Source organism: Stenella coeruleoalba (genome assembly GCF_951394435.1).
Source record: "Stenella coeruleoalba genome assembly, chromosome: 14".
Classification (NCBI taxonomy): domain Eukaryota; kingdom Metazoa; phylum Chordata; class Mammalia; order Artiodactyla; family Delphinidae; genus Stenella; species Stenella coeruleoalba.
Genome location: NC_137160.1, coordinates 89273124 through 89286814, shown reverse-complemented (window position 1 = coordinate 89286814; position 13691 = coordinate 89273124). Strand labels below are relative to the sequence as shown.

Sequence of the window (13691 nt, the reverse complement as noted above, 5' to 3'; positions counted from 1 at the left end):
TGTTACATTTGGGGAGTGAATAAAAATAAAACAAAAATACGCGGCTATCAGAGCCTGTTTAGCCTTTTATAGTTTCAGTGACTTTTTGTTTTTTAGGACAATATTTTTATTTCTAGAAGCTCTATTGGTTCTTTTTCAAATGTGCTTTATTTCTTTAAAGTGGACTTTTTCTCTTGCTGTTTTATTTATTTTCTAATTTTAATTTTTTTTTGAAGTATAGTGATTTATGTTTCAGGTGTACAGCAGTGTGATTCAGTTATATATATACATATATATATATATACACACATACGCATACGTATGTACATACATATGCATATATTCTTTTTTTTTTTTTTTTTTTTGCCTGTGCCGCGTGGCTTGCAGGATCTTAGTTCCCCAACCAGGGATTGAACCCATGCCCCTGCAGTAGAGGTGCAGAGTCCTAACCACTGGACTGCCAGGGAATTCCCTATATATATATTTTTTTTTTTTTCATATTCTTTCCAATTATAGGTTATTACAGGATATTGAATATAATTCCCTGTGCTATACAGTAGGTCTTTGTTGTTTCTCTTCCTGTGTTTTAGATTTTTGGTCTTTATTGTCTTTAATTAGCCTCATTTTAGCATGTTTACTCCAGGAGGTTACTTCTCTGACGTTCTCAGGGGTCTCCTCCCACTGTGTCTTCTCTCAGTCACGGTGGGTGTTTTTTCCCCATGCTCAGCAGTTTTGGAATGTGAATTCCTCTTCAGTAGGAGGACTGTCAGGTAATTTTACAGTTTCTTCCTGGTTCCACAAAAGTGACACAGGCCTGATGTCCCTTCTTATCTGGTTCCTTGGCTGGAGGGTCTCAGTCTTAGTGGAGAGTTTAATGCAAATCACAGACCTCTTAGCACCCGTGATGACAGATGCTCAGGGAAGATGCTTTCTTTGCCCAGAGCCCACAATGCACATGGTTTTGGTGAGCAGACTTGTTCTAGTTTATTCTTTTATGGAGGTGGCCTTTGAGAGTCCTGCCTTTATTTGGGGCTCTGTGTTTTGTCTCCCTGTTGTGTGTAGCCTGCCCCTCCCTGAGGAGGCATGAGAAGTGTGAAGGAAAGAGTTCACAGCACAGGCCTGAGGCCGCTGACCTCGGAAAGGCCTGCTGCTCTGCTGCCCTTGGCGTCTGGGAACTCGGGTTCCAGCAGGTTTCTCGCTTCCCTCTGATAGGAAGGCCGCACGGAAGCTCAGTTGCTTGTGCAAACAAGGTGGTCTGTGTGAGCACCTGCTTTCCTTCTGGGATTCCGGGTTTTGGTCCATGCAGGCAGAGCTGCCTATGTGAACGGCCCCCAGTAAGAACCCTGGGCAGTGGGTCTCCACGAGCTTCTCTGGGAGACAGCGCTTCTCATGTGTTGTCATGGCTTGATGCTGGAAGAATTCAGCTCATCCAAGCTTGAGCCTGGGCTCTCCCCAAGCGTCTTTTTCCTTTGCTGATTGAGCTCTGTGTCTTTTCCCTGTGAGTCACCAAACCTGGGGATGGTCTTGGGGACCCCAACAGAGGGCCCGGCCCTGCCAGGCACCCATTGAGTCAACTCACTGCTCTGGTTTTGAGTCTGCTCATCACTTTTGTTCTCTGGGGATGACTTAGAAGCTCAGAACTGCATTTACAGGGATATTTTTCACATTTCATTTAGGATTTCTAGGTGTTTGGCATTAGGAGGGTTTTTAAGCTAATAGCCTTGGCTGGAAACAGAATCTGATTCATTGGTTTATAAAGTAATGCTGGAAACAGTCTAGCATCACAGTTCAGAGCAGGTGTTTGGTCTAAGAGGGCCCGTTCTTGAGCCCATACTCACCTCTTGAAACTTCTCATCCATCAGATGAGGGATTGCTGGGATGTTGGTGTTGTGTCACACACCTGCACCATGGGGGCACTCGGGGCACCCAGGAAGTGTGGCTCTTGATGATCTAGCTGGGTCCCCTACCTGCTAGCAGATGGGCCGTGCCATGTGAGGCCACAGGCTCTGCACTTTTCTCCCGAACCCCAGAGTTCTTTGGGGTGGAGGCTGCTGCTTCCCGTGATGCTGTCCTGTCTTTTCTTGCAAGTCCCCTGCACATCCAGGGCCTGGTGTTGGTGCCTGTCATCTGTCGTCCGTCTGCAACCCATGGTGCTTTCTCTGTCACTCTGTACAGTCTCCAAGTTTTCGTCTTGGTCGCCAGCCTCCACTTCTTTCCCCTTTCTCTGTAGGTGTGTGATCAGATTAAGGCCAAGCTCATCTCCCTGAAAGATGTTCCTAACCGAATTGAGTGTCCCCTTATCTACCACCTGGACGTGGGGGCCATGTACCCCAACATCATCTTGACGAACCGCCTGCAGGTGAGAGAGATTCTCACATCAGAATCAAGCTCTTTTGCCCAAACCCTAATTGCTCCCTTCCTGTCCCCTCACAGCCCTCTGCCATGGTGGATGAGGCCACCTGTGCTGCCTGTGACTTCAACAAGCCTGGAGCAAACTGCCAGAGGAAGATGGCCTGGCAGTGGAGGGGCGAGTTCAGTGAGTGTCCGCCCTGGGTGGTGCTGCTCAGCAGGGAGCCCAGCAGGGGCTGGGTCTCTATCACACACTCTCTTCCCATCACCCCTCCCAGTGCCAGCCAGTCGCAGCGAGTATCATCGGATCCAGCACCAGCTGGAGTCAGAGAAGTTCCCTCCCTTGACCCCAGAGGGCCCAGCCCGGGCCTTTCACGAGCTGTCCCGCGAGGAGCAGGCTAAATACGAGAAGCGGAGGCTGGCAGGTGAGCAGTTGGGACAGCGCGCATCTCCACAGACTGCGTTTTCTCTGACTTGAGTCTTCGTTGGGCTGTGCTGGTGTGTCACCCCTTGAGGTCAGTCGAACCAGTTGTTGAACTAGATGAGACCACTGGGAACTAGTTCTTCCTATAGGCTTCTTTTTGTCATTTATCCTTCGGTGCGTGTTCAGCTACCAAACCCTCCCTGTGGTCTTCATGTGTTTGGTCCGTTCATACGAGGCTGCCGTTGCTTTGATATGCTTCGCTAGCACGTCTTTCTGAGCTTTCTGCTCCTTCGCATTAACCTAAAAAGCCACGTTTGTTGGCATCCATTGCCTAGCTTTCTTGGCTGTGTCCAGGAGGCCTGTCTGCTGTGTGGAGTCTCACGTGCCCCCTACTCTCAATTGTGCCTCAGATTACTGCCGGAAGGCATACAAGAAAATCCACGTGACCAAGGTGGAAGAACGTCTTACCACCATCTGCCAGCGGGAGAACTCCTTCTATGTGGACACAGTGCGTGCCTTTCGGGACAGGCGCTACGAGTTCAAAGGTCTCCACAAGGTGAGGCTGACCTTTGTGAGGTCGGAACAGAGTCTAGTTTCTGAGGTGAAAATCCTTGCTTGGCGCTGTCTGGATGTGTTACTCCCCACCTCTGGGCTGGTACCTGCATTCAGACAATAAATGTGCAGTTGTTCTTAACTTTGAAGAATTAAGGGCCTGGGGCCTCGCAACTATTCTGAATGATTGCTTTTAAAGTAATTGTCTAGAGCAGTGGGTCAGCAAACTATGGCTGGGCCAGTCATTTTTATAAATAAAGTTTTATTGGAACTGAGCTGCATTTGCCCGCAGCAGAAACTGAGGCCTGCATGTGTACAGTACACACCATGTGGCCCTTTACTTTGCCAACCTCTGACCAGGAGGAGTGAGGGGGGTGTTTTTACTGACATGTTTGATCCAGGATTAGGATTAGGATTAAGGGAAATACATAGAAATACATAGCAATACCTCAGTTGTAATATCAACAAATAATTGTGTTCTATTTAAGCAAATCATTTTTTTCTGAGAGACCTTCCTTCACTGCTAGACTCAGTGAGTCTTCACATCCTACCCTGCCTTGATAGACTGTCATCATTGTGCTTTATTATCATTTTTAACTTTTTTGGCTTTTTATTATGATAAAATATACACAACATGAAATCTAACATTTTTAAGTGTACAGTTCAGTGGCATTAAGCAAATGCACATTGTTGTGCAGGTATCACCACCATCCCTCTCCAGAACTCTTCATCTTGCAAAAATGAAACTCTGTTCTACCTTAACAATAACCCTCCATTCTGTACCTTCTGTGGACTTTGGTCACTCTAGGGACCTCATATAAGTGGAGTCCCACAGGATTTGTCCTTCTGTGACTAGGTTATTTCTCTTAGCCTAATGTTGTCAGGGTTCATTCACGTTGTAGCTTATGTCAGAATTTCCTTTTTAAGGCTGAATAATATTCCATTGTATGGACATAATACATTTTGTTTATCCAGTCATCCATCGGTGGACAGTTGGGTTGCTTCCATGTTTTGGGTATTGTGAATATTTCTGCTGTGAATTATTCACCCATGGTGTACAGGCATCTCTTTGAGATCCTGCTTGCAATTCTTTTGGGTATATATCCGGAAGTGGAATTGCTGAATCGTATGGTAATTGTATTTTTTTTCTTAAAGGAGAAAAATTTTATTTTACTTTCAAATTTTTTAAAAAATATTTAATAAGAGCTTCAGAACTCTTTTTTCTTTTTTAAATTAATTAATTTATTATTTTTGGCTGTGTTGGGTCTTCGTTTCTGTGTGAGGGCTTTCTCTAGTTGTGGCGAGCGGGGGCCACTCTTCATCGCGGTGCATGGCCCTCTCACTATCGCGGCCTCTATCGTTGCGGAGCACAGGCTCCAGACGCGCAGGCTCAGTAGTTGTGGCTCACGGGCCCAGTTGCTCCGTGGCATGTGGGATCTTCCCAGACCAGGGCTCAAACCCGTGTCCCTTGCATTGGCAGGCAGATTCTCAACTACTGCACCACCAGGGAAGCCCTACTTCTAAATTTTTAATTAATTTATTTGGTTGTGCTGGGTCTTAATTGAGGCCCGCTGGCTCCTTAGTTGCGGCATGCGTGTGGGATCTAGTTCCCTGACCAGGGATCGAACCTGGGCCCCCTGCGTTTGGAGTGCGGAGTCTTAACCACTGGACCACCAGGGAAGTCCCGGTAATTGTATTTTTAATCTTTTGAGGAACCACCATACCTTCTCACTTTATTTTAATTAAACTATTGAGTTACTTGTTCATCTGTCTGCCTCCTCAGAGTGCCGAAAGTGTAGTGACTGTCTTGTTCTTTAGAGTCTAACATATTACCTGGCACATAGTAGGCACTCAATAAATTTCTTAATTTTTTTTGTTCTTTAAATACCAGACCTTTAAAAGAATTTCTTCTCACATTGGACGGGGAATTTGCTGAAATATTTATGACCTTCTTTGCATTTCTTTATCAGTTGCTCTTACTAGGGACCTCCTGAGTAGCTCTTGTTTCCCTAGTTAATAAGACACAGATGGGCCTGGCTTCTTGTCCTAGGGTACCTCAGGACGGCCATTCGCATCGCGGAAGCTTGGCAGTGCGGTGTTGCCGGCCCCCCACACTTCCTGTTAGCTGAGACTCGCTTCATTTCGATGGAGCAGGGGGAGCTAAGCTGCCAAACGCCAGCCTCACAGCTGCTGGGGCTGAGCTGGGGGAGCTGAGCTGCCTGTCGGCCTCCTTGAGGCTCAGCGTCCCGGGAGGTACAGCCTGTGTTGACACGAGGGCCAGGTGTCACCGTGTTGAGCCTCCCACCCCGACCCCGGCTGGCACTGGGCGCTCCTGGAGTCCTGCGTGCCCCCTCCCCACCCCCTCAGCACTAACAGCCTGATGTCTTCCCGTGTGATACAAATCCTGGGAAGCCTTTCATTCGCTCAGCACGTTTACGGAGTGCCTGTTATGTGCCCGACATTCTTCTAGGTACTGAAAAGGTATCAGCTGGGGGAGTAAAGGTGAAATGTTCTGAGATGCAAGGAGAATGTCCGGTGTTTGACCACTGTGACAGCATGTAGCCTAGCAAACGGAAAGAAATGCTGCTCGGGCAGGAAGTGAGTTCATACGCCCCCGAGCGTCCATGTCTGTCACCGTCCCTAGTGGCTGTGTCTACTTTATTGAGGTAACATTGACGTGGGATAAATCTGACCCTTTCAGGTGGGCAGTTCTATGGATTTTGACAAACGCATACAGCTGTGTAACCACCACCACAGTGATGAGAACATTTCCTTTGCAACCAATTACAGTAGCACACGGTCCTGGTTAGTGTTGCGGTGTCCATCTTCCACCGCTTGGTCTAGTGTCTGGTAAACAGTTGTGTGTTCATAAGTATCGGCTAAGGGGTAAATTGTTATTCTAAGATGTTGCCTCTAATGACGTGCACTTTGCTTTCAGTCAGTGGTTTGTGAGTTACGTAGTTTGAGAGACCCTGTCACTCAGCTTGTCCAGTCTATTAATAAGAGAGTAAATGGAATAACAGGACTTGGACTGGGAGCCCCTGGGCCTCTAGTGGAGCGAAACCCCTGCCTCTGTCACTGGTCTTCAGGCGTGGATTTCATCCCCTTCTCCAGGTAGCTGCCGGGTTCTGGGTTCTGTCCCAGGAGGCTGAAGTTGCCCCACGTCTGAGGTGTCCAAGTGAGTTGTTGCTGTCATAGAGTATTTTCTCCTAGGCCATAGTCTCACAAGAAATAAAAATGTAATATCAATATATTCCTTTGTGTTCAGCATTCCTTTCAGGATATCTGTCTTACATGGGGCAGTTCTAGATTGAAGGTGATTCTGGATTGGTGAGAACCAAGCGTGCCGACCCTGTGAGGAACAAGTTGACGTTTCCGTGTTAAGTTTCTCGGGTGTGATAGCAGTATTGAGGTTCTGTGGGAGAGTGTGCTTGTTCCTGGAAGTTGTATGCTTAGGTATTTAGGGGGCTCTGGTCATGAGAGCTACATCTTCCCATTGTTTGTGCTGAGAGAGAGAGAGAGAGAGAGAGAGAGAGAGAGATGGAATGGAATAAAGGAAATATGGCACAGAATATCAACAGTGGCCCCTCTTGCATATGGTCTTCACTCTACTTTTTTTCAAGTTTCCTATAGACTGGAAATTTGCAACATAGTAAACCTTGGGCCACTGGCCATAGAGAATGTGAGCTGTAAGAGTGGGGGATGATCACCTTGTGTGGGTCTCAGGTGTGGAGAAAGAAGCTATCTGCGGCGGTGGAGGTGGGAGAGGCAGCGGAAGCAAAGCGCTGCAGGAACATGGAGGTCCTGTACGACTCCCTGCAGCTGGCTCACAAGTGCATCCTCAACTCCTTCTACGGCTACGTCATGCGCAAGGGGTAGGCTCCTGCCCGGGTGCCTGGTGGGACCGGTGGGGCTAGTGGACGAAGGGAGGAGCTGAGATGCGTGGGGCCCATGGGCACGAGTGAGAGGGGAGAGGCAGGGCCCCAGTTCAAGGAATGTGGCAGAGCAGGTTGGGTAGGGGTGGAGGTCACGCTGGCTCAGAGGGTCCTGGGCATCAGCGGGGTCAGTACTGCTGGGCGTGTTCTTCTGAGCATCCTGGGCTGCAGACAGCGGTGTGGTAGTTTCTGGCATACGACCAGTGAGGGGTGTAAATAAAGCCTTCTGAGAAGTCGAGAAAGCCAGGGCCGGGTGTCCTAAAGCCCCATAGAGACTGTGCCCATGATCAGAGGCCAAAGAGAGATGAGGCAAGGTGGGGCCTGTGTCCATTGGACCGACAGCCAGGTGGGTGGGGGCCTCGGGAGAGCAGGTGATCGAAGGTGAGGCCTAGCCCCTGTGGTTGGAGACTGGGAGGGTCGGCATGGTGGCCTGGAGAAGGGGAAAGGTGGTGATGGGGCCAGGGACTGGTCTGAGGGGGAGAGGCCTTGATTCTCTGTTGCTGCTTTTTAATGGCAGAGAGGGAGGGGCTGAGAGCAGGGCTAGAACCGGAGCAGAGTTCCCTGGGGCAGGAGGGCCTGGCCTCAGGTCGCTTGACACCTCTGAGACCCGGTGTGAACACTGAGCCAGGTGGGCTGGTGTTTTCCCTGAGAAGTCAGAGGATGAGAGTGGGCTTTGGGAAAACGGAGGAGGCGTGAGACGGTGCTGGGGAGAGTGGGAGGGGACTCAGGGACACACGGCCATCTGGCTGGTATTGAGAGTCCTGCTGAGCTGAGGTTGTGAGCTGTTGCAGTGGCAGCATGTGGCATCCTTCCAGAACTTTCCTGAGCGGAGCCCTGCACCTTGAAGTAGGAACAGAGGAGTGTCCTCAGCACAGAGCTAAATTCAGCCTTAGTTCTTCCCTGCTTCAGATGTCCCCTCCTCCCAGCCCCAACTCTAATGACCCTCTAGAGGGAGCCCCTCCCACCCCCTCTGCTGTGACTGTCCCTCCCAGGGCCCGCTGGTACTCCATGGAGATGGCTGGCATCGTCTGCTTCACGGGGGCCAACATTATCACCCAGGCACGGGAGCTGATTGAGCAGATTGGGTGAGTGCTGCACCTGGTCAGCTGCTGAGGCTGGGTGGGCCGCGGCCTGGTGGGGAGGCCGGATGGCTGGGGGAGAGAAGGGACAGGTTGATGAAGATAGAGCTGGAGAGGGGCAGGTGTTTCGTTCTGTGGGTTCACGACCGGGGGAGCCTTGTCCACCGTAAGGACTTGACAAGGGGGTTCTTGCTCTGTAGGCGTCGATGTCCACCATCCATGTGGTCTCATTTCTCTGTTTCCCTGAAGGAGGCCCTTAGAGCTGGACACAGATGGAATATGGTGTGTCCTGCCCAACAGCTTCCCGGAAAACTTTGTCATCAAGACGACCAGTGTGAAAAAGCCCAAGGTGACCATCTCCTACCCTGGGGCTATGTTAAACATCATGGTCAAGGTGAGCCTGCGTCTCCAGTAGGGGGCTACCGTCTGGGCTTGGCTTCCTCGTGCCACTGCTCTGACGGGGATTTGGGAAAGGGGGCTGGGCTGGCTGTCACTGACATGCTCCCATCCTGACTTCAGGCCTCCCTGTCTCCAACGTTCAGATTGTTTTTCTCTAGCCTGAGCATCTGTCCAGAAAACGCTATGCTCAAAAGTTACCTGAGTCTACATTCGCCTTCAGCGTAATACCCAGACTTACAGAAAAAATGCAAAAATAGAATAGAGAATTTCTGTATATCCTTCAGCCTGCTTCCCTTAATGTTAAGTAAGATCTTTTATAAACCGCAGTGTAATTGTCAGAATTAAGAAGTCACCTTGGCACCACACTGTAACTCAACTACAGCTGTATTTGGATTCCCCACTTTTTGTGCACTGCGTTTGGGTGTCCTGTCTCCTTAGTCCCCTCCAGCCTGGCAGCCCCTTGGTCTCTCTGGTCTGTTATGACCAGGACACTTCGATACTGGTCAGGTGCTTTGCTAACTGAGCCTTAATTTGAATTTGTCTGTTGTTGTTTGTTATTAGACTGAAGTTATTTGGGGTTTTTGGAGGAACACTCCAGAGTACATGCCCCGTGTTGGCATTCTGTCAGGGCATGGTGTTGGGACCTGCACTCCCGCTGCCTGCTGGCTTCCCAGTGTCGCGTTATTGGAGTGAGCCAGTGAGTCCACACTCCCAGGAGGAGTGGCAGAGTCTGGCCACATAGCAAAGCCACCACTGTAATTAGTAAAGACAGTGGAGGAGATACTTTCGAGATTCTGCAGATGTGCCGTTTCGCTTGGAACCTTCGCCCCCTGGTTTTAGCGCTAGCAGTGGTCTCAGCAGTGGTTACAGCAGGCATCACTCTGCCCAAGGCGACTCTAGTTCCCTCATTCCTTGAAAATTATTCATCGGAACCTTCTGTAAGGAAGAGCTGCCACCCTTCCCTCCCACTTACTCCCTTGCTTGTCTCTTTATTGAGTCATTTGTTAGGTCAGTGTGGGTTTGCGCATGTTTGTTCTGTTGGGCCACAACCCAGTTCTGTCCTGGCATGTTTTGTTACTCAGCTTGTTCCCCTTTGGCCGCTGGGGGCTCCTCCATATTCACCCGCGTGTCCTTGAGACATGCCCCATTCTGGGGTTTGGGTTTGGCTTTTTTTGGAGTACTTTCTTACTTTCTGGGACTACAAGACACTCCAGCCTCATCTTGTATTTCCCCTGTCCCACCCTGGAATCAGCCATTTCCCCAAGGAGCCTGGCTTCCTTTTATTGGAGAGTGGTGTTAGAAACCGAGATGGGGTCTGAGGTGTCACTGCTGCTCACAGCAGATTGGCTAGGAAATGTGTGTGTGTATAATAACCCTGCACGCATGAATGTACGTTTATTTCTCTCTTTATCTGCATATATATTTAAAAATATATAACCTGAGTCTATTGATATATCCAGCTCCAATCTATTCTCTTTTCCTTATTAGTAACTTCTTTCTCCTGTTTCTAGTTTTCCTAATGTATTGATTTATTTGTTCAACCCTAGTATTTGTGTAAAATAGGTTCAGAACCATGTGTCTGTGAGCAGTAAGCTCACCAGCTGCAGTCGAGCGTTTTATCTTTAGTCTTACACCACCCAGGCAACACAAGGTTTGCCAGAGTTTCTTAAGCCAGCCCTCTGGCAGGGTTCTGTCATGCAGCGATAATGAAGTTAAGCTCGTTTGTCCCAGTCTGCAGGCTCTCTTGGGGTCACCCTAGATCCTGGTTGAATGTTTTTTAATTTGCTTACAGTAAAATTCACTTTTTACAGGGTGAGGTTCTGTGGGTTTTGATTCACACATAGAGGTGTGTGTCCACCACCACAGCGCAGCACAGAATAGCCCACTACCCCAGAGGTTCCTGGGTGCTGCCCCTTTGTTGTCAGCCCTTCTCCTTACACCCAAGCCTGGCTCCCCAGCATGTCCTTTGTGTGCTAGTTTTGCCTTTTCCAGCGTGTCCTATGAAAGGAAACATGCGTGTGACTTTCTGGACCAAGCAGGATGCACTTCATTTTATCCACGTTGGACACGTGTCAGAACTTGATCCCTTTCTCTTGCCAAGTGGTGTCCATTGTATGGAAGAGCCCCAGCTCTTGGCTGATCTGTCCACCCCTTGGAGGGCAGCTGGTGGTTTCCAGGTTTGGACGATCACAAGTGAGGCTGAGCCCCTCTTCATTCTTGCTGTGCAGGAAGGCTTCACCAATGAGCAGTACCAGGAGCTGGCTGAGCCTTCCTCGCTCACCTATGTCTCCCGCTCAGAGAACAGCATCTTTTTTGAGGTTGACGGACCCTACCTTGCCATGATCCTTCCAGCCTCCAAGGAAGAAGGCAAGAAACTGAAGAAGAGGTAGGAATCCCACAGACTTTATGCTTAGGAAAGGAAATGGATAGACTAGGTTTAACAACTCCTCCAGGAAGTGGACCAGGAGCCAGGATGGGAACAGACCTCAGTTCTAGTTTTTTGGCCTTTTTGATTCAATTTGGAAAGCTGTTCTCGACACTGATGCTACCAACTCTGTTCTCCACCTGTTATATTCTGGTTCTACAGATGGCAGGCCCTTAAGTCATTTTTAGTTTGGAGAAGCATAAACCTCAGGATGGAGAGATGTTTGCTGCTTGATGGATGCTGGAGGGGTGGGTAAGAGCAGGAGGAAGGCCGAGGGCGAGGAGAAGCAGCCAGCATCCCAGGCTCTCCCTCTCTGCTGTGCTTGCCTGTGTTTCTAGGTATGCCGTATTCAATGAGGATGGTTCCCTGGCTGAGCTCAAGGGCTTCGAGGTCAAACGCCGTGGGGAGCTGCAGCTGATTAAAATCTTCCAGTCCTCAGTATTCGAGGCCTTCCTTAAGGGCAGCACCCTAGAGGAGGCGTATGGCTCTGTTGCCAAGGTGGCCGATTACTGGCTGGACGTGCTGTACAGCAAGGTAAGGCCACCGTCCTCACCTGGCTCTGAGGGTCCTGCAGTCAGAGAGGGTCCTGGTGAGCAAGGTGACAGGTGGACTCAAGGCTAATAATTCTGATGGGCTCTCACTACTTCCTTAGTTCCAGGGCCTCTCAGAATCCCCCCTTAACTTCTATAACCAGTGACAGAATTCTGTGAAGGAAACAAATAGCATGATAATGAACGAATTGTAAGCTGTTTGTCCTCAGATAGGCCCCTGGACTCCTCATCGCTGAAGGAAGCTGCTGGCTCCTCAGCTGTTCCAGGTGCTGTCCGGCTGGCCTATGCCTCTTCTCCCTGCTGGTTTCTCCTTTCCCCATCTTTCTTTTCCTTTTAGGAGAAAAATCAATTCTCTGTCTTTTCTCTTTTCTGCAGTCTCTGTGCTAATCGCTCAATAAGCGTTTCTTGATACTTTTCTGCACACTTTAATAAAAGGCACGGTTTTGTGTGTGGTGTAAGTGTTGCTGTGTGCTGGTATGAGACAGCCCTATTACACTGCTGCCTTCAGCTCATCAGGCTGGAGAAACGCAGACTTTCACTTGGAGGAAAGTCTCGGGTAGCCTCACGGTGGTGCTCCCTTCCTTCTGCGTGACGTTTTGCCCACTGCCTCTTTCTCCAGGCAGCTAACATGCCTGATTCCGAGCTGTTCGAGCTGATCTCTGAGAACCGTTCCATGTCTCGGAAGCTGGAAGATTATGGGGAGCAGAAGTCCACGTCCATCAGCACGGCCAGGCGCCTGGCTGAGTTCCTGGGGGATCAGATGGTGAAGGATGCAGGGCTGAGCTGCCGCTACATCATCTCCCGGAAGCCTGAGGGGTCTCCGGTCACAGAGAGGTAAGGGTTTCCAGTGTTAAGGAAGGAATTCCTTAAGGGTCTCGTATGCTCACATTGAAAACCTGCATCTGTTGTGGAACCTCTGTCCTTCCATAGAGAGATGAGCTTCCTTAAACAGTACAGGGAGGGATTTCCCTGGTGGTGCAGTGGTTAAGAATCCGCCTTCCAGTGCAGGGGACCTGGGTTCGATCCCTGGTCGAAGAACTAAGATCCCACATGCCGTGGGGCAACTAAGCCCGCATGCCGCAGCTACTGAGCCCGTGCGCTGTAGAGCCTGCTCGCCGCAAGAAAAGATCCCCTGTGCTGCAACTAAGACCTGATGCAGCCAAAAATAAATAAATATTTAAACAAACAGTGTAGGGATAGTCTGGATTTAGAAAAGGGAGGAACTAGGCCTCAGACCCCCTGCAGATCAGATGACAGGAAGGCTTTCTGGGGCCCTGGTGGGACCCCTGAGAGAGCATGGTGAGCCCATCCACCTGGAGCTCGGAGAATCTGGGTTCTTGGGAGACCAGACTGAGAGCACCCTCTCAGTCAGGCATAGGGGAGTGGGGATGTCTTGGAGGGTCTGCTACGATGGGCCCCATCACAAGGTCCATTTCAGGTTTAGGACAGGACTCCGGATCACTCACACCCCCGAGGAGACTGATGCTGTGCTTTTCGAGTTGGGATGATTGAATCACAGCTACGTGTTACATCACTGATAGAGCAAGAAAAGCAGACTGCAGGGCGACACATGCAGTGTACTTCCACCTGTTTAAGTTTACACACATAGAAAGTACTCTTATTTTTTTATGGGTACACAAAATAGTTCTATAAAGCATGCATGGGATTGATAAACACCAAGAAAAATATGGTGTTTACTTCTATATGAGGAGGGTCAGGAGAGCTGCACTGGGGACTTCATCGTCATCTTTATTTTTTCATCCGTGAAATAAAAACGGCAGGGCCAGTTTGATAGGACTGGGTGGTGGGTGCACAGGTGTCTGTTGTGTTCTTTCTAAGTTTCTTCATGATATTTCACAATAACAAATACTTCCTCCAATGAAAGAAAGGGGTGGTGACAGTTGCCCTATTGCTTTGCTAATGATGTGAAAACTGGCTTCGTTTTCGGGTGAGCAGGTGGCTCTCTAATATTTTACCCAATGAATAATTACATACATG

At 49.4% G+C, this 13691-nt stretch overlaps 1 protein-coding gene across 2 annotated transcripts in view; it reads left to right on the top strand.

Moving 5' to 3' along the window:
- The window catches only part of POLE (DNA polymerase epsilon, catalytic subunit), a 55184-nt gene that overhangs the window by 16508 nt on the left and 24985 nt on the right, over positions 1 to 13691 (top strand). For both annotated transcript variants that reach the window (XM_079943185.1, XM_079943186.1), the window contains exons 17-26: positions 2210 to 2338; positions 2413 to 2515; positions 2607 to 2753; positions 3163 to 3308; positions 7031 to 7179; positions 8232 to 8324; positions 8568 to 8712; positions 10946 to 11103; positions 11481 to 11676; positions 12313 to 12527. In XM_079943185.1, the coding sequence (XP_079799311.1) occupies positions 2210 to 2338; positions 2413 to 2515; positions 2607 to 2753; positions 3163 to 3308; positions 7031 to 7179; positions 8232 to 8324; positions 8568 to 8712; positions 10946 to 11103; positions 11481 to 11676; positions 12313 to 12527 (1481 nt within the window). The remainder of the gene's footprint in view (positions 1 to 2209; positions 2339 to 2412; positions 2516 to 2606; positions 2754 to 3162; positions 3309 to 7030; positions 7180 to 8231; positions 8325 to 8567; positions 8713 to 10945; positions 11104 to 11480; positions 11677 to 12312; positions 12528 to 13691) is intronic.